The 24,458-nt window shown below is 44.7% G+C and overlaps 1 protein-coding gene across 1 annotated transcript in view; it reads left to right on the forward strand.

Annotated features, from left to right (window-relative positions):
• Positions 1 to 20,224, forward strand: part of LOC148183381 (F-BAR domain only protein 2-like) — a 38,142-nt gene extending 17,918 nt beyond the window's left edge. Inside the window, exons 2-5 of the mRNA XM_088061459.1 lie at positions 14,764 to 14,838; positions 18,792 to 18,933; positions 19,019 to 19,171; positions 20,177 to 20,224. Coding sequence (XP_087917585.1) covers positions 14,764 to 14,838; positions 18,792 to 18,933; positions 19,019 to 19,171; positions 20,177 to 20,224 — 418 coding nt within the window. The remainder of the gene's footprint in view (positions 1 to 14,763; positions 14,839 to 18,791; positions 18,934 to 19,018; positions 19,172 to 20,176) is intronic.
• The last annotated feature ends 4,234 nt before the right edge of the window (positions 20,225 to 24,458 follow it).

Here is a 24,458-nt window from a genome sequence, read left to right on the forward strand (position 1 = left end):
GTGGGGATGGTTGGAGAGGTGGAAAGAGGCTAATTGGCAATGTAGAGGAAAACCAATTTGGGCTGCTAAAGAGTGGAAAGATATTGCTACCAGGGTAGGGAGACTACCAGTGAAAGCCCGCCACGTAGATGCCCATGTCCCCAAGAGTAGAGCTAATGAGGAACACCAAAATAATAAGCAGGTAGATCAGGCTGCAAAGATACAAGTGTCAAAAATAGATTTGGATTGGGAACATAAGGGAGAGTTGTTCCTAGCCCGATGGGCTCATGATGCCTCAGGTCATCAGGGTAGAGATGCCACCTATAAGTGGGCACGAGACCGAGGGGTGGATTTAACCATGGACAGCATTTCTCAGGTTATCCATGACTGTGAGACATGTGCTGTGATCAAACAGGCCAAGCGGTTGAAGCCCCTCTGGTACGGTGGGCGGTGGTCCAGATACAAGTATGGGGAGGCCTGGCAGATTGACTATATCACACTGCCCCAAACCCGCCAAGGCAAGCGCTATGTGCTCACAATGGTAGAAGCCACCACAGGATGGTTGGAAACCTACCCTGTGCCTCATGCTACAGCCCGTAACACCATCCTGGGACTTGAAAAGCAGGTCCTTTGGAGGCATAGCACCCCTGAGAGGATTGAGTCAGACAATGGGACTCATTTCAAGAACAGTCTTATAAACAGCTGGGCTAGGGAACATGGCATTGAGTGGGTGTACCATATCCCTTACCATGCACCAGCAGCCGGGAAAGTGGAGAGGTACAATGGACTGTTAAAAACTACCTTAAAGGCACTGGGTGGAGGATCTTTTAAAAACTGGGAGCAACATCTAGCAAAGGCCACCTGGTTAGTCAACACCAGAGGTTCCACCAACCGAGAAGGTCCTGCCCAGTCTGAGTCTTTACATGTAGTAGACGGAGACAAAGTCCCAGTGGTACATGTCAGAGGTCTGCTAGGGAAGACAGTTTGGGTCAATTCTACCTCGAGCACAGACAAACCCATTTGTGGGGTTGTCTTTGCTCAAGGACCAGGTTGTACATGGTGGATAATGCAGAGAGATGGAACAACACAATGTGTACCTCAGGGAGACCTGATCATTGGGTAAAAGGTTACTGCCATTGTCTGTACATTAAACCACGCAGACATGAAATAGAAGTAAATGTGTAAGTGTTGAAGGTATGAGCAAGTGAAAGATGGTGTTTTGAGTGAGTAAAATGAGAGAGTGGGGAATCCTGCAGCTCTCCAGTGTGGGGGTCTGGATTCAGTAGCTTAGTGTGGGGCGTGACAGGGGCATGATGGATATATTGCTTGTATTTTTTGGGTGGAACGGAGGGGAAGTTTCTATGTATGTAAATGTGTGCAGAGTTGGAATGTTAGTTTTGGCAGTAAGTCGACGATATGGGGACAAGGGGTGGAATGTCCTGGGTTGATTATGATGTTAAATTGTATCCCCATTCGTCCACCTAACCCAGACACAGGTTTTGTATTCTTAAAATTCCATCTCAGAGTAAAAGTGAGTGGAAAAGAAGCACTGAGTCTGTTATCAGAGACTGTACTTGCTCCCCCCGCATCGGGAGTTTTGACTACAGCACAGACAGACAACAAGACACAGATCGCCTTGGCTTTCCAACTAGCCGGAGCAGAGAGGTCTTCCTGGACTGTTTTCTTTCCCTTTCCTTGGAACGGATCAAACCTGCTCTGGACTGGGGACGCGGGGGAGCACCGGGAGCTTGCACCCGTGGACTACCGGGAGCCCAGCCTGGGCAGCGGCATTTTCCAGCGCCAGAGGGACTGATAACAGAGCGAACACCTACAGGAAAGAGACCCTCTGAAGTTTGTCATCTCTTCTGAAGGGCGAGAGGTTTTGTAATGTGATATCATTCATTTTTGTGCTGGGTAGTGCTGTGCCTGTGAAATAAACATGTTTTTTCCACTTCTCTCAGAGAAATCTCTTCCCGAACTGGTTGGGGGGTGGGAAAAAAAAGGGCCACGTGGGTTTGCTTCCCAGGGGGAGCCCCACTGGAGGTTTTCTCCCAAATTTTGCCCTAAACCAGGACAGACAGTCAATTATTAGTCCGGTATCTGTGGCAGTCAGGCACTGCTCACACTTCCCCAGGGGACGCTCCCCCGGAGGTATCTCGGGAATTATTCCCTTGGTCAAGCACACGGCTAGATTCAGGGCAATCAGGATTCCCCACCGGCATATCCCTCTGCCTTGCCCTTCACTGATACAGAAATATACGGCGGGGACTACCATCTTCTTGGCAACAAGGATATTCTTCAGGGGCCCTTGTAGTCTTAATGGCATACCTTCTTTTGAAAGTAGCCCACCGAGACAATTTAATTGTATCTGTCCCACACGGTACCTTGACTGTCTTTCGGCACTCGATCACTAGTGCTTCTGCTTTGGCGTCTAATTTTCCCTTTATCCCCTTTTGGTAAATCAGGTACCACTCAGGAGAGTCAAGTTCTAAAAACCCTGCCCGGGTGGCAAGTATTAAGAGACGGCTAGTCTCCTCCTGTTCCTAAGTCAGACAACCGGTACACAATCCCTTAGGCCTGTACCCTCCCCAACAGTGGGTTACCCAAATTTGTTTACAATAAGCACACTTAAAATGTATAAAAGGAAAACAATCACAATTTGCGTTGATGCAACTTATCTGGTCGTCACTGGTCATTTGTGGTGACGCTGAAGCTTAATTTTCAGCTCTCCCGGAGGGGTGGTGACTTTCCACTCGGAGGTGTTGGAATCCTCGACCTTTTTCACTCAAGATGAATGTGTCCAGCCTCTTTCTGCAGTTCGAACAGCAGTGTCAGTGGTGAGGAGAACAAGGAATGGTCCTTCCCAGTGTGGGGTGAGGGGAAGCTCCTTCCAAGCTTTGATGAGGACTTTATCCCCAGGCTGTATCTGGTGTATCGCGAATCCCAGAGTGGCGCTTTGGGGAATACGCCCTTGCTTTCGAAGGTCCTGTAAATTTTTGTTTATAGCAATGAGATATGGTTGTATTTGCACATCCTCCACTTGGGGGTGTCCCACCGGCATTCCATGTTTGTATGGCATCCCATACAACATTTCAAAAGGGGACAGACCCGTCTCAGAGTGGGGCATTGTTCTTATATTTAGCAGAGCAAGGGGGAGACACTTAATCCACGACATTTTTGTTTCTAGCATGAGTTTAGACAATTGGGATTTAAGTGTTTGGTTCATCCTTTCCACCTGTCCTGAACTCTGAGGATGCCAAGGGGTGTGGTATTGCCACCTAATACCCAGAGCTTCTGAAATTTGTTTAATAATTTTTGAAGTGAAATTAGTTCCTTGATCCGAATCAATACAATCTATTATCCCATACCTAGGGATGATCTCTTCTAATAAAATTTTAGACACCGTTTGGGCTGTGGCCCTTGCCCTGGGAAAGGCTTCCACCCAGTGTGTTAGTTTATCAACTACTACCAATAAAAATTTATATCTACCAATTTTTGGTAATTCGGTGAAATCCACTTGGATCCTTTCAAATGGTCTGTATGAGAGAGGACGACCTCACCAAACAGTTTGTTTAGACCTGGATCGATTCACCTTTTGGCAAACCACACACCCCTGTACCTCTTGTTTAGCAATTTCAAAGATCTCCTTGCACCCGAAAAATTTCAGGAACTGTTCGGCCAGTGCCCGAGTTCCCCAATGGGTCTGTTTGTGTAACATTTGCAATATCTTCCTTGCCGCTCCCCTCAGAATTAATTCCCTCCCATCAGGTAACCACCATTTTCCCTGTTTCAGGACTCCTCCTATCTTCCTGAATTCCCCAATCTCCCTCTCAGAAGGGAACACGGGGATTTCAGGCGATTCCTCCGGGGTTACCTCGGGAATGCTTACGGTGAGCAGAGCTGCTCGTTTTGCCTCTTTATCAGCTAAGTTGTTACCTCGGGTTTGAAACTGTAACCCCGTTTGGTGTCCTTTTACATGGACAACTGATATTTCTTCCGGTTCTCGGACAGCCTCTAGAATCTGTCGGATTATTTCCCCATGGATTAGGCCTTTTCCCTTAGTATTTATCAGTCCTCTTTCTTCCTAAATCTTCCCAAAAGTGTGTACCACCCCAAAGGCATACCGTGAGTCTGTGTAGATGGTCCCCCTCCTTCCTTTCAGCCTCCGGAGGGCTCTCAGGAGAGCATTGAGCTCGCAAGCTTGTGCGGACCAGCTTGCTTTCAAGGGACCCGATTCTACAACTTCCCCGGATGCACCATTTATTATCGCATATCCTGACTTTCTCTTTCCCTCAATAACTTTCGAAGATCCATCTACAAACCACTTCTCTCCCCCTTCTAACTCCTGATCCTCTAAGTCCGGTCTTATTCTGGTCTGCAGCCCCATGATCTCAGTACAATCGTGTAATAATTTTTCTGGAGGTTCACCGAACAGGAACTGAGCAGGATTTTGTGTAGAAGTGGTTTTTAATTCTAAACCAGGTGAGCTGATTAAAATGGCTTCATATTTCAGAAGCCTGGAATCAGTCAGCCACTTCTCTGCTTTTTGCTGCAATATGTTTCTCACATCGTGGGGAGTGTAAACTACCAGGGGAGCCCCAAAAGTTATTTTCTTAGCTTCTCCCACCAACAGAGCCACTGCTACAATTGCCTGTAAACACGTAGGCCAACCCTGACTAACAGGATCTAAAATCTTTGAGAGAAACCCTATAGGCTTCCTCGTGCCTGCCCACTCCTGGGTCAGGACTCCCTGTGCTGTTTGTCCACTCATATCTACAAACAACTGAAATTCTTTATTTGTATCTGGTAGAGTTAGTACGGGGGCAGTCATAAGAACATTTTTCAATTTCTGGAAATTAGACTCATCCTGTTCAGTCCACTTCAGCCTGTCAGTGTTCAATCTTTCATACAAAAACTTCACTTTTTCACTGAAACCCTCAATCCACTGCCTGCAATATCCCAAGAGCCCTAAAACTTGTCTAATTTGTCTTTTTGTTCTCCGTGCAGGCAATGCAAGGATGCCTGCTACCCTCTCCGGGTCCAATTTCTTTTTCCCTTGAGATATCCAATGTCCTAGGTATTTTATTTCAGGCTCTGTGAATTGCAGCTTGGATTTTGATACTTTCAAACCCTTCTTTCCTAGAAAGTTCAACAAGGCAATCGTGCTTTTCCTCACGCTTTCCTCAGTTGGTCCAGCTATCAACAAGTCATCTACATACTGCAAAAGCTTTGTCCTGTCCTCAAGAATAAATTGGGTTAGCAACTGTTCTAAAGCTTGCCCGAAAAGGTTTGGAGACTCCACAAACCCTTGGGGGAGGACCGTCTACCTTAGCTGTTGCTTTCGGTTTGTATCTGGGTCCTCCCACTGAAATGCAAAATAATTTCTACTCCTTTCATCCAGAGGGCAAGTCCAAAAAGCATCTTTCAAATCAATCACACTGTACCACACATCTTCAGGTGAGAGTCTATTTAGCAAGGTATAGGGGTTGGCCACTACCGGGAACCTAGTCCGGGTCCTAGCGTTTACCGCTCGTAGGTCCTGGACCAATCGGAAACTGCCATCTGCCTTTCTTACAGCCAGGATGGGGGTGTTATGTTGAGACATGCAAGACTCTAAAGTACCTCCTTTTAGGAGGTCATCAATTACTTGTTTCAACCCCCTTTTCCCCTCCATTGAGATGGGATATTGTTTAACCCTTATAGGCTCCTCAGGGTTCTCGATTTCTATTTTGATAGGTTTGATATCTAGCTTTCCTACCTCTCCTTTTGAATGCCATACTTCAGGGTATATTTCCTCCTCATCCTTAGGAGTCAGCTTGAATATTTTTACTACCAATTCAGAATTTTTAATCATGATATTAATTCCTAAAGCGACAATCATGTCCCTTCCCAACAAATTGTAATCAGCTTCTTCCACTAATAGCAAATTCCCTAAGCAAATTTTATTTTCAGATTCTATTTTCACATCCCTTATTACAGGCACTTCAAAGGGGTCTCCCTTTGCACCGATTATAAAAACTTTTTCTCTGCTGGCCACACATCCGTATGGCAATTTCTGCAGGGTACTTCTCTCCGCCCCAGTATCCACAAGAAAATTTACCTCCTGTTGTTGGGGGCCCACTTTGTAATTTTATCAAGGGCTCTTTGGATGTTCTGGTCCCCAAACTGAAGAGCCGCCGACACCCCTAGTCCTCCTGAAAAATTTTCTCGTCTTTTATTCTTTTTCTACAATTCCGCTGAACGTGTCCTACCTGTTTACAGTAGTAGCATTCAGGGGGTTCTCTCCGTGGGGCCGGGGCTGCCCGGTGAGAACCTCGGGGTTTTCTGGGCAGTGTTTTAAACTTACCTTGCGCCTGCTCCTGTTTCTGGACCTCCTTTACTGCAGCTACTAAAACTTTAGCCTGCAATTTCTGCTTCTCATCTTCTCTCCTCATGTATACCTTTTGAGCTTCCCTTAGGAGCTCCTGGAGGCTTTTATCTTGCCACCCCTCGATCTTTTCTAATTTTCTCCTAATGTCTTCCCAAGATTTAGCAACGAATTGTGTTTTTAACAGGACCTCCCCCACAGGAGAGTTCGGGTCAGTTCTAGAGTAAATTTGTAAACTTCGCCGTAATCTTTCGATCCATTCAGTGGGTGATTCCTCTTTCCCTTGACACTCTCCGAAAACTTTGCTAATATTCTGGCCCCTAGAGACCGCTTCTCTTATACCTTGGATAATTATGCTCCTCAAATCTATCATGTTCCGTCTGCCTTCCTCCGTCTGTGCATTCCAGCTCGGGCTTACGCTAGGCCATTTCTGGTTGCCTGGCGTCCCCTGTGGATTGCGTCTGTCCCAGTCCCTGATACCAGCTTGTTTAATCATCTCTCTTTCCTCCTGATTAAACAATGATCTTAGGATTGCCATAAGATCATCAAAGGTATAAATACTACTCCCTAAAAATTCGTCTAACCTCTCAGCCACACCAAAAGGATCATCCAACAACCGCCCCATCTCTTTCTTAAATGCCCTTACATCTCAGGTGTTAAGGGGTACATTCACAAATCCAATCACTCCCGGGGCCGTCGGTACTTCCCTGAGAGGGAACAACCGGTGCCCTTCTTCACTCTCTCCCCACTCATCACCCATCATTCTCGCTCTCAAACGGGTTCTACTTGCGGGAGGGGAGCTGGTGATTGTGAGTTGTTTCCCCGTTATCAATTGTGGGAACTCCGCCGCCACCCGGTTGACGGGAGGGATCCCCTCCGTTATATGGGGGGGTCCCGGTTGTGGTGGCCAGACCGGCAAGGATGGATAGGGTGATCCCCAGCCTTGTGCAGGAGAAACCTCCGAAGAGGCTACTGTGGCTATGGTGTTTGCAGGCGGGGACAGGGGAAGGGCTGCCGGCATAGCTACCTGCGCCGAGTCTCCCGCTCGGGATGTATGCATCTCAGCGGGTTGGTCTCGGGAGCCCAAAGGTGCTGAAGGCACCACTTGATCTATAGAGGAAGGCCCAGCCGGTCCATGATATGGGGGTGGTAAGTGGTCGAGGGGTTCCCAGGATTCAGCTCTCGACTCACGTTTTTCTTTTTGTTTTATTTGGAATAGCCCTACTCTGGCGTTTAACCAGAGTTTAGCATATTCCTTCTCCTCGGGATCCGAGGGGACTTTGTTCTCCACATAGGAGAATAATTTATTACACGTCTATTTTTCGAATGTGCCTAACACTGGCCAAGTGAGGTGACTTCTCAACTCTTGTCCTCCCCAAACCTCCATACAGTAAATGTATCAATTTTGCCTTGGATTTTCCCTTTCTCTGGGGACAATCTTCCCAGTGTTTTAACATCCAACCCAAGGGGCTTTCCAGCGGGATGTCTAGTGATCCCTCCCCCTGATCGGAGGGGCTTTTCTCTGTGGTCTTTTTGTGAAGCTTACTCTTTTTCTGCCCCATATTTCGCAAATATATATTTTCTTACCTGTCTTCGACTCCTCGGTGAGTCTGTTTCTGTCTCTGCGTTGTGCGCTTACCCAAGGAATCAAACTTTGCCGACACTCACCCTTCAGCGAGCTGCGCTGAGGTCTCTTGTAATCGGTACTTTTTGATCCTCTTCCGGACCTATACCTTGATCCGTTAACTAAAAGGGTTTACCAGTTCCCGAGCTCGACAGGACGTATCCTTCCCTTTTTAGTCCCTTGTGATCAGTCCCCCAAGACGCCCTTTCGTCTCAGGTTTTTACAAGTGTGTCGAGAAAAAGCTTTCACTCTGGATCGCTTCCTTCGCAGCCGGCCAATTCCCTCGCAGGAGGATGGAAACGCGGCCTTGAAGTCCACACTCACTTCATGATCAGATCACGTCTCACACACTCGCCCGATCACCCACTCAACCAGCAGTACTTACAGCTATTTTCCTGCGTGGATGTCTTCGTGCACAACAGACGTTTTACGAGCGAAACAAGCCGCAGCTTCCCAAAGGCTCCGTGCCTTCCCGAGCTCTCTGCTCCGGATCCGTTTCCCTTTTATTGTGGTTTATCTCAGCCTAAATTTAGTTTGGATGTCGGAACGAGCTACGGGGGTTCTCAACTCACCAGGCCGCCAAAATCAGTGGGGGTACACTTCCTGGGCAGTGAGATTCCCCGCAGTTTTCTCCGATCCGAGTCACCGCACCAAATCTGTTATAAATGCAATGGCAAATTAGGGTTAATATAAAAAGCGATTTATTATAAAACAATTTCAATCACAAGCAACGGGAGAAAAACCACAATAAATAAATCAGCGCAGCGCCGGGTGGACAGGGGTCTGTACCCAGAGGTACAGATTTCCCAAATCCACGAGGAAGGGACTGCGGTCCGGGGTTTTTATAAGGGTTTTTGTATCCTGAGGCAAAACCCGGGATGGGCACAGTCCAACAAAGAGTCTAGATGTGTGGGTGAATAGACTTCCTGGATCCCTCTGGATCCCTCGAGCTGAGTCAGTGGTCGACGGGGCAGAGTCCTTTCACATGCGAATGGCTCTGAGTGTCTTCTGATTGCATCTCCCGGGGTGGAGTGGCCAGTTTGGGTGCGGAGCAGATGGATATCTCGACCGGGCTACTCTTATTGTCCGGTTTGATTGCCTGTGTCCTGCTCTTTATTTCTTGCTGATAAGCGTCGCCGTCGATCGTTACTGTCCGACTCGGGAAGGAATCTCTGGATTATTTTACATTTTGTATCTTTACAGTATTACAAATATAACATATAATTCTTTATTCTCCTTCACGAATTTTTATCCAATGCTATATTTATCACATATTGTAATAAAGAACTGTTGGGGTTTAGGATTCTTCCTTTTGTTTTTTCAGGGAATTTTCTCCCATTGTGTTGCTAGGAGACAATAACAAGCAGGTACTTAAGAGAGACAAAAGTTGCCACAGTTCAGCTGGCTATTCTCGCTACCTGGGAGTTTCTCTGGGAAGGGCAGAGATACCGCAAGAATTGGGCTGGGAAAAGGGGTTTGGGTGCAGCTCCTATCTCTCTTCTTGTGCTCTTGGCATTCGGAAGGTACAGAGGCTGTGGTCGCTGTGGAGAGAATTCATCAACACTGCAGGGATTCCGTGTCCTGCTGCCTTTCTTCCTACTGTGAATGGAGCTCTGATCATAAAAGCGGCCATTGCACTGGCACCTTAATAACACCCTACCTCACCAGAAAGGGGACCCTTCACCATCTGCTCAGGTGCCCCAGGGGAAACCCCGGGGTCCCTGAGCCCCTCCCGCCCCAAGGGAGCTTGTCTCTGCTGTGTTCAGGAGCCGGGCTGCCGCTGCCCAGGCCCCGCCATTTCTTTGCCACTGCTTCGGTCTTTCTGCTACACTGTAGCCCCCACATCCCCTGCCTGCTGGGATGTCTCATGGTTCCAGCTACAGCTGCAGAGTTTCTGATACATCTCATCTGCCACCCTGGGATTTTGCTCATTCCTGCTGTTCCAACTTGCTTTTTCCGAGGGTCCTGCTGGGGTACCAGGATCGACTGCCCCTGGGGGTTTGTAAAGCAAGCTTTTTTCCCATCCCCTCCCGTCTCCATCAAGCCGCTATAAACCGTGTCCTCTCCAAGCTCACACTGGAGCACCCCCTGCAGCCGTAAGGGAATCATCGCACCTGCCCTGCTCACCGGGAGCCTGCCAGCGCTCCTGCTGTCTCTGATCGTAACTACACCAAAAGGGAAATTGCTTAAAGAGCAGGGAAGAAACTGTTTATTGGGTTTTCTGTTTTTTTTCCTTTTGTTTGTTGTTGCTGCCATTGTTGCTTGAATTGTTATACATATACATACTAGTAAAGAACTGTTATTCCTTTTACCATATCTTTGCCTGAAAGCCCCTTAATGTCAAAGTTATAATAATTTGGAGGGAGAGGGGTCATATTTTCCATTCAAAGGGAGGTTGTTGCCTTCCTTGTCAGACACCTGTCCTTCAAACCAGGACAATGTGTCATGAAAGAAGAATGATTTCAAGTTGGACCCTGAACAACAAGAAGTGTTTGAACAAATTAAACAGGAGATTGTTCATGCAGTAACCCTTGGGCCAGTCAGGACAGGACAAGATGTGAAAAATGTGCTCTACACCACCACGAGGGAGAATGATCCTTCCTGGAGCTTCTGGCAAAGAGTACCTGGGAAGACTCAAGGATGACCCCTGGGGTTCTGGAGTCCAGGATAGAAAGGATCTGAGGCCTGCTACACCCCAACTGAAAAGGAGATCCCAAAAGCCTATGAAGGGGTTTGAACTGCCTCAGAAGTGATTTGCACTAAAACACAGCTCCTCCTGGCACCTTTACTGCCAGTGCTGGGCTGGATGTTCAAAGGAAAGGTCCCTTCCACACATCGTTCCACTGATGCCGCATGGAGCAAGTGCATAGTTCTGATCACACAGTGAGCTCAGATGGGAAATCCCAAGCATCCAAGGATCTTGGGGATCATAATGAACTGACATGAAGGCAAAAATTTTTGACTCAGAAGAGGAAGAGGAGCAGGTGACACATGCATAGAAGACCCCACCATATAACCAGCTACCAGAAAATGAAAAGCAATATGCTCTCTTCACTGATGGCTCCTGCTATATATTGTAAGGATACATCAAAAAAGGAAAGCTGCCATATGTCCTACATGATGACTCAGAAGCTATTGAGGGACAAGTTGAATCAAGTCAAATTGCAGAGCTGAAAGACATCCAGCTGTCTTTCGATATTGCTGAAAGAGAGAAATGGCCAACACTACCTCTACATTGATTCCCTGATGGTAGCAAATGCTCTTTGGGGGTGGCTGGAAGAATGGAAAAAGACCAATTGGCAGCATAGAGGGAAACCTATCTGGGCTGCTGAATTCTGGCAAGACCTCACTGCCTGGTTAGAGAAGTTAACTGTGAAAGTATGTCATGTAGTTGCACACGTACCTAACAGTCAGACTACTGAAGAACATCTCAGCAATAGACAGGTAGATAAAGCTGCCAAGATTCAAGTATTACAGGTAGATCTTGATTGGCAACACAAGGGAGATTATTTTTGTCTCATTGGGCCCATGACAACCTCAGGTCATCAGGGAAGAGATGCAACATAGAGATGGGCTCATTATTGAGGGGTGGACTTAACCATGGACACAATCTCTCAGGTTATCCATAACTGTGAAACATGTGCTGCAATCAAGGAGGCTGAGCGAGTAAAGCCCCTGTTGTATGGTAGATGGTGATCAAAATATGGGAAGGCCCTGCATATTGATTACATCACAGTCCTGCCAACCTGCCAAGGCAAGTGATCTGTGCTGACAGTGGTGGAAACAACCACTGGATGTCTGGAGACGTAACCTGTGCTATAGCAGCGTGGCAAATGGATATTGTTACTGCAACCAGTCCAAAGCATCTCTTGAGAAAGCTGCTCGGGTTGGCATAGACAGTCACTGTATCCCAAACTCACACATACAGCACAGATAGGTCAACGAAGAAAGATGGTAAGGGTCTCCTGTATAGTATTCCAGAGAGGTTTATTGCAACCCCACCAAAGGGATCCAGTGACAGAAAGACCATGACTTCCTGCAGTGTCTCAAGTTAAGTATAGGGTCAGGAGCCAATAGTCTAGGGGCACAGGGGTGGCACAGAAGCAAGGCAAAGGTCACTGACCTATAGGGGATGAGGTAAATTTATCTAGTGTTGCATAGCACCATGGGAGAAGCATTTTGTCTCATCCTAAACAGTCAGGCTTTCTTGAAGCCTGTGGCAGACTCTTCCAGGGCATATGCCCAGAAATTCCCCTAGTAGGCTCAAGGGCTTCTTCACTGTGCCTCACACCACTTCCCAGAACACCATCCCGGGCCCTGAAAAGCAAGTCTTGTGGTGACATGGCAGCCCTGCAAGAATTGAGTATGACAGTGGGACTCATTTAAAAAACAGCCTCATAGATACCTGGGCCAAAGAACATGGCATTGAGTAGGTTAATCATATTCGGTATCATGCACCAGCCTCTGGAAAAATTGAACAATGTAATGGACTGTTAAAAATCACATTGAAAGCAATGGGTGGTTGTCGCTCTATTGGGAACGGCAAAAAGAACGACACAGACTCTCTCGTGGAGTCAGAACTGGAGAAGTTTCTCGGTTTATTACCTCAGGTCTTTTTTATAGACGGATACGTGAAAAGTACAGAAAAGAAAACTCATTGGTTAGTGAACTAACACATCACCATCATTGGTCAGTGGGGTTCACCACCCCTCGACTTTCTCTTGCAAGAAAACAAGGAACAGACAAACAGCACCTGCAAGGCTGCTTTCTCTGAGGATTGTTTTAATTCCTCCCCATGATTTCCCAGGCCACTTTCTCAGGCAAGACTGAGAAAGCTATGTGGCCTGCAATTTCCACCGGCACCGTGCTCTCTGTTTCAGAGTTAGCATCCACAAGTGGTGGGACCTTCAGACACTGGGATTTACATTTAGCAAAGGCCACATGGATAGTTAACAATGGAGGGTCTACCTATCAAGCTGGACCTGCTCAATCAGAACCCTTACATACCATAGAAGTAGATAACATCCCCATGGTACATATGAGGAATGTGTTAGGAAAGACAGTTTGGATTAGTCCTGCCTCAAACAAAGGCAAACCCATCTATGGGATTGTTTTCACTCAAGGACCTGGGTGCACTTAGTGGGTAATGCAGAGGGACAGTGAAACATATTGTGTACCTCAGGGTGATTTAACTTTGTGTGAGAACAGCCTGTAATGTTAAATTGCATATGTAATTCTGGTTTTTATATGACTCTGCCACTGTATGTTGTAAATACCATGGACAATGAGTATGGACTGCTCCAGTTATACCATCCATGGACTAAATGAACTCTACAAATATTGTGGGGGGATGACCAGTGACTACTGAAATCATACCTGTGCCTGTGCATAGTTATGTGTGTCTATATATACATGTATATAGTTGAAAAGTGTAAATCTGGGCATGATGTAGATGGTATAGAATAAGAGGTGGATAATGTTATGGTTTCAAAGCCAGGGAGTGGAGCTTTGGTGTTTAATATTTGATACCACCTACGTCACTGCTGGGAGGTATGGTTTCATCAGGAAAGGCTGAAGGCCAGAAGCTGGAAAGAGGCCATGTTGCCTGGCTCTCTCCAGGGAGAAGGTATTGGGGACAGCCCAGAAGATCTAGCCTCTCTACCACTGGCAGTCCCTTTCTCATTCCTCTGAGCTATGTTTTTTGTGGTTTGGTGCTGGATGACAGTGATGGTAAGCCTGATGCCACTCTGAGAAAGGAGTGGTAGTGGCGCATAGTGGACCCCAGCCAAGCTGCATGAAGCCTAAGCCACAACAAAGTCCAGTTGAGCTGAGTGGAGCCAAGCTGTACCTGCAGCCACAAACCAGTGCTGCAGCTGCCACTGCCACATAATTGGTTGCCATTTTTCCTTTGTTTGGAGATCATGTCAGGTGCTGTCTGGGTAATAAGGACAGTAGAACAGAACAGCATAGCCTTGGAGAAATAGATGAAGGATGTAACTTAGGCAAACAGAAGTTATGCAAAACAATAATATTGTGCTTACTCAAAAGTGGGGGTTGAGAAACAGTCACCTAAAAAGGACACCAGACATTGATGACAGACCCCAAAGAACCATATAAGGACTAAGAGGTGTGACAACGTAAAATAAAGTAATACATATACAGCAAGTAAGTGGGGATAGCTAATGAATATGTAATCAGTGTGTATAATAAAAATTCTTTTTACCTGACACTTGGGGCACTCAATTATGGAAAGGATCCTCCAAGTAACCAGCACTGCAATAAAGAATGCCTGCCTTCTAATACTCAAAACTGTGTTAGAAAGTTTCTCTCTGGCCTATTTCAGTATCATGGGGAGTGTTTTTCTTTGTTCCCGGCAGCAAATTCCTTTTTGTGGGTACGGCACCTTCTTTTTATGTATTTTTTTGTATTGATGCCATTTTATTTGTGATTTTAGTAAATTGTTATTTTAACTTATAATCTCTCCCTATTGTCTCTTCATTGTCTGAGGGGGCAGGGGAAAGGGAGTAGTTTATTTGGAGTTTAGTTTCCTTGTTGGTTGTGAAAGGCAGCAGAAGCCCTTAGGTTTTATTTGTTTCTGTTCCCTGCAACCTTCTATCAGTGTTGTTAGATTATTTTTTTAAATATACTTCTGTGGTTTTGCATATAGTTGTTGAGTGGAGTAATTTTCAGATAAAATAAAAATTCCTATGCTTTGCATCTTTAGACGGCCTATTCATTTTTCTTTAAATATCTTCAAAATTTCAATTATGCTTTTGATTGCTTTCTTTGACAGGGCTGCGATAGAGGAGGCATATTCAAGATCAATGACAAAACTAGCCAAATCAGTAAGCAATTACACACAACTTGGGTAAGTGTGTAGAAGAGACAAATAGTTTAAAATGTTAAGCATCAAGTTCTATTCTATTTTTATTAATAATGTTCAAGGTAGCATAACTTTTCTACTTTTAATGATTCTTAGTTTTTCAGTTACTGTGCAGCTATGCAAAATATCATGCAGCTATGAAAACCAAGACTGTATAGTTTTTTATTCACAGTTAAAAAAAAACAACCCAAACCAAAAAGCCCAACATCATGGAGGAGTTGCCTGTTTCTCTGTGTTTAAGGTTGAAGTTTTTCCAGACATAATAAAGAATGTAATTTTCTATTCTGTGTTCCTAAGCCTATGGTAATTAATTTGAAGAACATATGCTCTGCAAATGTGGCAGTGATTTTTTTTATTATTATTTCTATTTTTCAAATGTTTTCTCTGTCCTTGGACATGTTAAGAATGAGAGTTTTCAATAGATTTATTCCATAGCTTAATTAAAATTTTATACACAGGATATGTTTTTTAAAAAATTAAATGTTAATGGATTTTTTAAAATTAGAAATATGCCAACAGCTCATACTTCTTACATGAGGCTAAAGATGATTTTTATTTGTAGTAATCACAGCTAGAAATGTGAGAGCTTTCCTCAGTGGATAATCTGATACTAGTTGTTGCTGCTATACATGGTATTGATTTTTCAGCACCACTGACCTGGAAATTGAAGTAGGATTACATCTTTAGAATAGATGGAGAAGTCCATGCAGTATAGAAATCCGAATCTGAAGAATGACCTGTCCCTCACCTTTCTTTACCATATGGTCAACCTTGTGGCTGTAATGATGTAAGATAACTGAAAACTTAATTAGCCAAGTGACATTTGTGTCCTTTTCACTATTCAAGTATGAACTTAAAAATGCCTGTACATGTTAAATTTTTTGAGCTGCTCTTGCATCATCTTTAGGAATATAATTTGTCATTATTATGTTGCTGATGGAGAAGAATAAGTTAATTTTGCTTCATTTTACTCAATAGAGTCAACATGGGTAAAACATATAACACTGAAAAATTAAGTATGATGCCAAGTACATTTAAAACATTAAATAACATTTATAGAAGTTGCTGGGGTTTTTTGTTTGCTTCAGGTTTTAGGAACAGAGCTGAAATTCTGTAGACATATCAGTTACACTTCAGAACAATTTTTAAAAAAAAAATAACCAACAAACTAAAAAACCCACAGAATAATTAGGGTTGGAAGGGACCTCAGGAGATCATCCCATCTACCCTCCCTGCTAAGGCAGGGTCACCTCGAGCAGGTTACACAGGAAGGCATCCAGGTGGATTTTGAATGTCTTGAGAGAGGGAGACTCCACAACCTCCCCAGGCAGCTTGTTCCAGTGCTCTGCTACTCTCAATGGAAAGTTCTTCCTCATGTTGAGGTAGAACTTGTGTTTTAGTTTATGGCCATTGCTCCTTGCCCTGTCACTGGGAACCACTGAAATGAATCTGGCACTATCCTCTTGGCACCTGCCTTTGAGATATTTATATGTATTGATGAGACACCCTTTCAGTCTTCTCTAGACTCAACTGGCCCAGCTCCTTCAGTCTCTCCTAAGACTGATGCTTAAGACCTCTCATCATCTTTGTGGCCTCCACTGGACCCTCTCCAGTAGTTCCTTGTCTTTCTTGTACTGAGGAGCCCAGAACTGGACACACTACTCCAGGTGTGGCCTCACTAGGGCTGAGTAGAGGGGCAGGATCACCTCCCTCACCCTGCTGGCCACACTCTTCCCAATGCACCCCATGATACCATTTTTCCTTCTGGCCGCAAGGGCACACTGCCAGCTCATGGTCAATTTGTCATCCAACAAGACTCCCACATCCTTCTCCACAGAGCTGCTCTCTAGTAGGTCAGCCCTTGACCTATACTGGTACTTGAGGTTATCCCTCTTCAGGTGCAGGACCCTACACTTGTTTAATCTCATTAGGTTTCTCTCCATCCAACTCTCCAGCCTATCAAGGTCTTGCTGAATGGCAGCACAGCCTTCAGGTGTATCAGCCATTCTTCTCAGTTTGGTATCATCAGCAAACTTGCTGAGGGTACATTCTATCCCTTTGTCCAGGTCCTTGATAAACAAATTGAATAAAACTGGACCCAGTATTTATCCTTGGGGAATGCCACTGACTACAGGCCTTCAACTGGGTTCTACTCTGCTGATCGCAACACTCTGAGCTCTTCCATTCAGCCAGTTCTTGATCCACTTCACTGTCCATTCATCTAACTTACAAGGATGTTATGGGAGACAGTGTTAAAAGCCTTGATTAAGTCAAGGTAGACAATATCTACTGCTCTCCCCTCATCAGCCCATTCTGCCATGTCATTATAGAAGGCTGTCAGATTGGTCAAGCATGATTTCCCCTCGGTGAATCCACACTGACTATTTCTGATGGCGCTTTTTTTTTCTACATGCTTGGAGATGACCTCCAGAATTATCTGTTCTATACCTTTCTAGGGATGGAGGTGAGGCTGACTGGCCAGTAGTTTCCCAGGTCCTCCTTCTTGCCCCTTTTGAAAATGGGAGTAACATTGGGCTTCCTCCAGTCATCGGGCACTTCTTCCATTCTCCATGATTTTTCAAAGATGATGGAGAGTGGCAGAGCGCAAACACCTGCCACCTCCCTCATCAGCCATGGGTTCACCCCATCAAGGCCCATAGATTTATGGCTGTTAAGCCTGTTTAGCCGATCTCTAACCCAACCCTCTATAACCAGGGGGAAGTCTTCCTTTCTCCAGCCTTCTTTTACCTCCAAGGTCTGGGATTCCTGAGGACCATTCTAGGCAGTAAAGACTGAGGCAAAGAGGCATTCAGTAATTCTGCCTTCTCTGTGTCTTCCATTGCCAGGACACCCATCTAATTCAGCAGCAGACCCACATTTTCCATAATCTTCCTTTTGCTGCTGATGTTCCTGTAGAAGCCTTTGTTGTCGTTGATATCCCTTACCAGACTCAATTCCAAGTGGGCATTGGCCTTCTTCATTGCATCCCTGCATACCCTGATGAATGTTCCTATAGTCCTTTCCATGTGGTCCATCCCTTTTTCCACATCCCATGAAGTTTTTTCTCCCACTTGAAATTTGCTAGAAGTTCCTTGCTCATCCATGCAGGTCTCCTGCCCCTTTTGCCTGACTTCCTGCTCATGGGATACACTGCTCTCAAGCTTGGAGGAAGTGATACTTAAATATTGACCAGTTCTCTTGTTAGCGTTCAGGAACACACATAATCACAGAATGATTATATGAAGGTGCTTTATTGAAGAGCTCTGGGTGTCAGGGGTACACATACCCAAATCTGACCCAATTTGGTTTTGAGTTGAACATGTTTTATACTCTATCATTATACAACTTACATATTAATTATTAAACTTACATTGTTCTATTGTAAGCACTGTTCTTACCCAAGCATGGATTTCTCGTGATCCCCCCTAGCCCCCTAACATTGTTCCTCATGTTCTTTAAACTATAATTATATCTAATCACATCTAACAATTGTATCATTTATCATATACTGACTACACAGGTGCAGTTTGACCTGATCTTTAGCAAGCACAAGGCCTAACACTTCTCAGGGCCTACTTTTCCCAGGGCTTTCCAAACCTAACTTTTTCTAAGTCTCCGAATTTTCTAAGATTTTAGAACCTTTTACTATCACTCTTGGACTCCCTCCTTCTCTAGAGCCCTATCCCATGCAAATCCTTGAAGCAGGTCCCTGAAGAGGTGGAGGCTAGCTCTCCTGAAGGTCAGGGTTTTAGTCCTGCTTACTGCTTTGCTTCCTCCACACAGGGTCCTGAGTTCCACCATCTCATGATTGCTACAGCCAAGTCTGCCACCAACTTTCACGTCTTCAACCAGTCCCTCCTAGTTAGTACAAGTCCAGATGTTAGCATAAATCCAAATGAGCATTAAATTTTTTATTATTTTTTGTCCCCTCAATCTAGGACATTTGCACCAGTTTGGGATGTTTTCAAAACCTCAACAGAAAAACTGGCAAGCTGTCACTTGGACCTCATGCGGAGATTACAAGAGCTAATAAAAGAAGTTCATAAGTATGGAGATGAACAAATCAAAACTTATAAAAAGGTTCTTAATTATTTTTCTTATGCATGACCAATGACTTGTTAATGTTAACATGGTTTGTTTTTGACAAGTATGTGATATTTGGCAGACTAAAGAAGATGTTTCAGGAACATTAGAAGCAGTGCAAGATATTCAAAGTATCACTCAGGCCTTACAGAAATCAAAGGAAAACTACAATGCAAAGTTTGTTGAACAAGAGCGTTTGAAAAAGGAAGGAGCAACACAGAGAGAAGTTGATAAGGTAGTTTTGTGACATCTTAGATAAATTTATTGTGTTGTCAATCTGAAACATTCATCTTGTACTAATGAAATGCTCAAAAAGGACTAAAAGTGGTTATGGCTACGTCATAATATGCATGATGCTTTGAATACCTGGTTATGTTTTGTTTACACTTCCTTATCTGTTCTAACTGCACTGCAGTTTTAATTCTTTATTTTGTAATTACCTGCATTATATGACAATTTTGTTCAGTGGCCTTTACAGAAATTGTATGTTTCAGCTTCTATTATGTTTTTGGATGCATTTTATTAAGTAAATATGCAAACATTCAATGCCTTTGTTAATGAATTAACGATTAGGAAGTTTTGTGTTGTCTCTTCAAGTGAGATAAAGCAGCTCATTATAGAGTATTTGAAGTCTGTTTTCATTGGGAAGAAAAACAAGTTAACATTACTTTCAATGGTAATTTAAGAGGTTCCAGTAACATGGACCAAAACACCAAGGGATTGCATTTAGTACTCTCCTTGGGTCATGGGGGAGCTTGATCCATTTATAGAATCACAACATGTTTATGGTTGGAAGGGACCTTAGAGAAGATTTGGGTGTCCCACCCCTGGAAGTGTTCAAGGCCAGGTTGGATGGAGCACTGAGCAATCTGGCCTAGTGGAAGGTGTTCCTGACCATGGCAGGAGTGTTGAAACTGGATGATATTTAAGGTCCCTTCCAACCCAAACCATTCTATGACCTCTGGAGGTCATCTTGTCCAATCCCCCTGTCCAGGCAGGATCACCTAGAGCCTGTTGCCCTGGACCGCGACTAGATGGCTTTTGAAAATCTCCAAAGATAGAGATTCCATAATCTCCCTGGACAAACCATTCCAGTGCTTGGTCACCCTTACAGTAAAAAAAATGTTTCCTGATGTTCAGGTGGAAGCTCCTGTGTGTCAGTCTGTGCCCATTGCCACATGTCCTGTCACTGAGCACCACTGAAAAGAGCCTGTCTCTCCTCTTTGCATTCTCCCTCCAGGTATTTACATGCATTGGCAAGATCTCCCCAGAGCCTTCTCCAGGCTGAATGGCCCCAGCTCTCTCAGCTTTTCCTCATGAGAGAGATGCTCCAGTCCCTTGATTATCTTTTTGGTCTGTTGCTGAACTCTCTCGTCATAGTAGAGATGGACAATGACACCTGTTTCTTCTTCCATCATAGCCCCATCTTTATTGCACACAGCTTATATTTATATGGTTATCAGAAGGCACCGTGCTTAATTCCAATTGGTTAGGAACTCAGTTCATTGGTTGGTAATGGTGAGTGTATGTCAATCAAAACTTTTCTCTCTAACAATGTTTACATACTTTTTCTACTGATTCTCGTGGAACATATCCCTTGTTACAGGTGCACTTGTTTTTCTCTCAAAGAATAGTCTGTTATGTTAACGAACTTTTCATTCTCAAGATGTTTTTGCATGGGAACTTATCAGGCTAGCTTCTAGATATACTTAGCTGAAGTAACAAAGCCTGAACCATGATTTTACAAGGCCTTTCTTTTGTAAGGTTTTATCTATATGTGACACTCTCTAGTATGTCCATGTCTCTCTTTAAGTACATTATAATAGCAAGAGGAGGTCTAAAGAAAGCATTGAACTGATACTTGTTGAAGATGGTCGTCTGACTAATAGGGATGGAGAAAAAGTGGAGGTATTCAGTGCTTCCTCCAGCCCCCAATCTTTAATAATACTGATGGGTGACTGGGCAGCCCAAGATCTGAGTCAGAGGACCATGACTGTGGGAACAGTGCCTTTCCATTTGTGGACACTGAAATTGTGAGGGATCAGCTGTATCAGCTGAATGTTCATAAATCCACAGTGCCTGATGGGATTAATTTCAGAAGGAGCTAGTGGATGTTACAGCAGAACCCCTCTCCATCATCTACCAAAGGTCTGTGGAGTCTGAGGAGGTGTCCGCTCACCAGAAGCTAGTCAACATTATTCCAATTTACAAAAAAAAATAAGAGGGAAAACCCAGGGATCAACAGACCTCTTAGTCTAACCTCAGTATCTGGAAAAATTACAGGAAGATTGTACTGGGTACTATTGAAATGTGTTTAAAGGACAATGCAATCAGGCACAGCCAACATGGGTTCACAAAGTGAAAGTTCTGTTTAACTAATTTGATCTCCTACAATAAGGTCATCCACCTAGTAGATAAAGGAAGGCGGTTGATGCAGGTTTCCTATGGGTAGCATGGGGACCTAATCTCCTCCAACAGTATGCAGGGAATTTATTTGGGCAGGACCAGGGCAGTGAGCAGATCCTCTGGTGTTAACCATCCAAGTGGCTTCTGTTAAATTTACATCCCAATGCTTCCATGCCCCATTGCCCAGTAGTCTCAACATAGTCTTTAAACAGTCTCAATCTTTCCAGAGTGTGTGATAAGGGATGTTATATATCTACTCAGTACCATGTTTTCTTTGCCCAGGAGTTTATGAGGTTATTTCAGAAATGAAGCCCATAGTCTGATTCAATTCTTTCTGAGGTACCATGCCACCACAAAATGTTCCTTACAAGACCTGAGATGGCGTTTTGGGAAGTGGCATGGTTTACATGGTGTGATTCCAGCCAACCAATAGCTGTCTCCGTCATGGTAAGTAGCTCTTGCTTTGGCATATTCATGGCAGTGGTCCAATATAGTCAATTTGCTAGGTGTAGTGGCTTGACCACTGGCCAAACACCAGTGCACTCACGAAAATCATCTACTCATCTTCCTCTGCTATAATTGGAGCAGAGGAGAAAAAAACCAGTTAAAATAAAGCTCATGGGGTTGAGATAAGGATTAGAAGAAAATGCTTCAAAGGCAAGACAGGCTCAAAACTTTAAAAGGTATAAAGAAAACTTTATTAACAGAATTGAAAGAAGAATGATAAGAAGTAAAATAAACCTTTAGAACACCTTTCTTCCCCCCAGCCCCTTTCCTTCTCATTGACAATGCAGAGACAAAACCTGGGATATTCAGTCAGTTTATCACTTCTAAAAAGAATCTTTCTTCAGCTCACTTAGGGGGAGGAGTCTCTTGCTAGGCCATAAAATTCTTCCCACGACTTAAAGTTCTCCCGTGGTTTTAATTTCACGGCTAAACAGTCCACCTGGTACCTGCTCGCAGCGTGAAAGTCCCTCTTATCAACTTGGCAGTCTTCCCACAACTGCTTTTGAGGGCCACTGGCTTATGGGGTACAATTTTTAAGGACGAGCTGTTCTAGTCTAGAAGCAAAAAAACATCTTGTATCTCTGAAAGCAGAAGTTCTGAAGTTTTTTCTCTCTCTCTCTGTTCAAGTCAGATCACAGCTTTTTCATCTATATTCTCCAGTTCTCACGGGCTGCGGGTGAATGCTGCATCCCCCCATATGCTTTATGAATTACAGGGAAATAGTCTGGCATACTATAGTCTTCATCACAGTTTGCAGAAGAATTTCAGCTCTGAGGCCCAGAGCATCTCCTCTTCCTCCTCCCTTCCCACTGGCCTTGGTGTTTCCTTGTTGTTCTCCTTGCATGTCTTCACCTTTTTCTTTTCCCTGATTTTGGAGAGAATTGGTGTCTGTAGGTTTGTCTGTTCTCAAGCTCTATTAATTAGGAAAGACTTTATAAAGTTCTGCAGTGCTGAAAAGGTTAATCTTGTCCAAGCTTTGCATCGGGGAATTGCCTCTCGCTGTTAATGATGTGATCTCTGCTGGGCAGCGGCCACGGGAGCGGCTCACAGTGTTGACTTCGGCTGCATAATTACTCACGGCGCCAGGATGACTTCCCAGCGGGAGAAATCTCGGCGGCCATGCTGGGGGGCTGTGCCAGGGCCCAGCGGGCCCCCACCCCACCCCCCACCCCCACAGCGGCAGGAGCACCCAGGCAGAATCTCAGCAGTTCTGCTGTTTTCTGCCAGGATGGCCTGGCCCAGGACCCAGCGGTGGGGCAGGACCCGACCCGTCCCGGGGCCCGCTGGGACTGCCAGCCACCCCTTCAAGGGCAGAAAGGAAAAAAGGAACTTCCCGCAGGTTCTTCTTTCTTAAATATGATCTCATAGAGGCATTTCTAGCTTCTCTAATTGGCTTAGCAGTGTGCCATATCTGAGAGCTAGTGTAGTAGTTTAGATTCGCCAATTTCATTTCCTGGCCAATGCACCAAATAAATGTTGTGGTTTTAAAGCATTAGCTAAAAAATCACTAGAAAACTTACTTATTTCTTGCTGTGAGATATGGATTGGAACAAGAGAAAAACAGGCTCTTCTGGGGTGACTTTATGATACTGGTATTCCCAATCTCCTGCTTTATATATATCAAGTTCTGCACCTTTAAGGTTAGCTTTGGGAGCTAGGGAAGTTGAAACTGCTGGAGGCTGATGGGAGTTTTTTCTCCTGCCCAATTACTAGGCATTTCTGAGAACTGGCAGTGATTTTAACCATTGAAAAGTGAGATCAACCTGAGAATACCTACTTTAAGATGTAAGTCCGGGAATTTCTCGCTCTCTTTGGTTTTTGGCTTCTGAAAAGGTAACAGGCTCCGGCTCAGCCTCTTCCCTGCCCCCACCAGGCCAGACAAGGCCGCGGAGGTGGGGGGTGGGGGGGGGGGGAGGTGAGCGGGTCCAGGCCTGGTCAGGCTGGTCCCCCCGGCTTGGCGGCAGTTTCTGCTGCTGCTGAGTTTTATCAGGAACGGCCGATTAAAAAGAGAGGAAGCCATTGACCTGCAGTGTGCTGAGATAGTGGCCACACTCTCCCAGAACAGCCATGAGAAGTTATCTTCCATCACAGACAGCTCCAGCCGCTGCTCCAGCAGAGAGACCATCTACAAAGCCTGGGCAAGATTTTAACTCTTTCATTACCCAGATGAGACTTGCAGATTAATCCTTTTTCCAGAGAGAGAGAGAGAGAGAGTGTTCAACATGTAAAGAGACCCCATAAACTATCAAAGACAGTGAAGAAAAGAATTAAGCCTCAGTGGGGGTAAAGAAAGAAGGAGATTCTTTAATAAGCTGAAAATTTTTCTGTTAAAGACTATGGAGATGGACAGTAGGGTTCTGAAAAAACTCCTTTAATTCATGACAGAGTATATTGGGAGGAATGGAGTATTTCAAAGTGTGGATTTTGAGCAAATGGTGAAGTGGTTGTGATACTGTGAAATACTGGAACAGAGGGGGAGAAGTAATAGTTGAAGATTGGTGGCCCTTAAGAGGCAAAGAGAAAACTTCTGTTTCCAGAGAGGCTCACAAAAACAGATGAAGAGAACTTTTGCCTTTGAATAACTCATCCTTAAAAATGACATCCCTAGA

The sequence above is a fragment of the Pseudopodoces humilis genome, chromosome 12, assembly GCF_049639895.1.
Source record: "Pseudopodoces humilis isolate 2021_Gansu_Grassland_sample_001 chromosome 12, ASM4963989v1, whole genome shotgun sequence".
NCBI lineage: Eukaryota > Metazoa > Chordata > Aves > Passeriformes > Paridae > Pseudopodoces > Pseudopodoces humilis.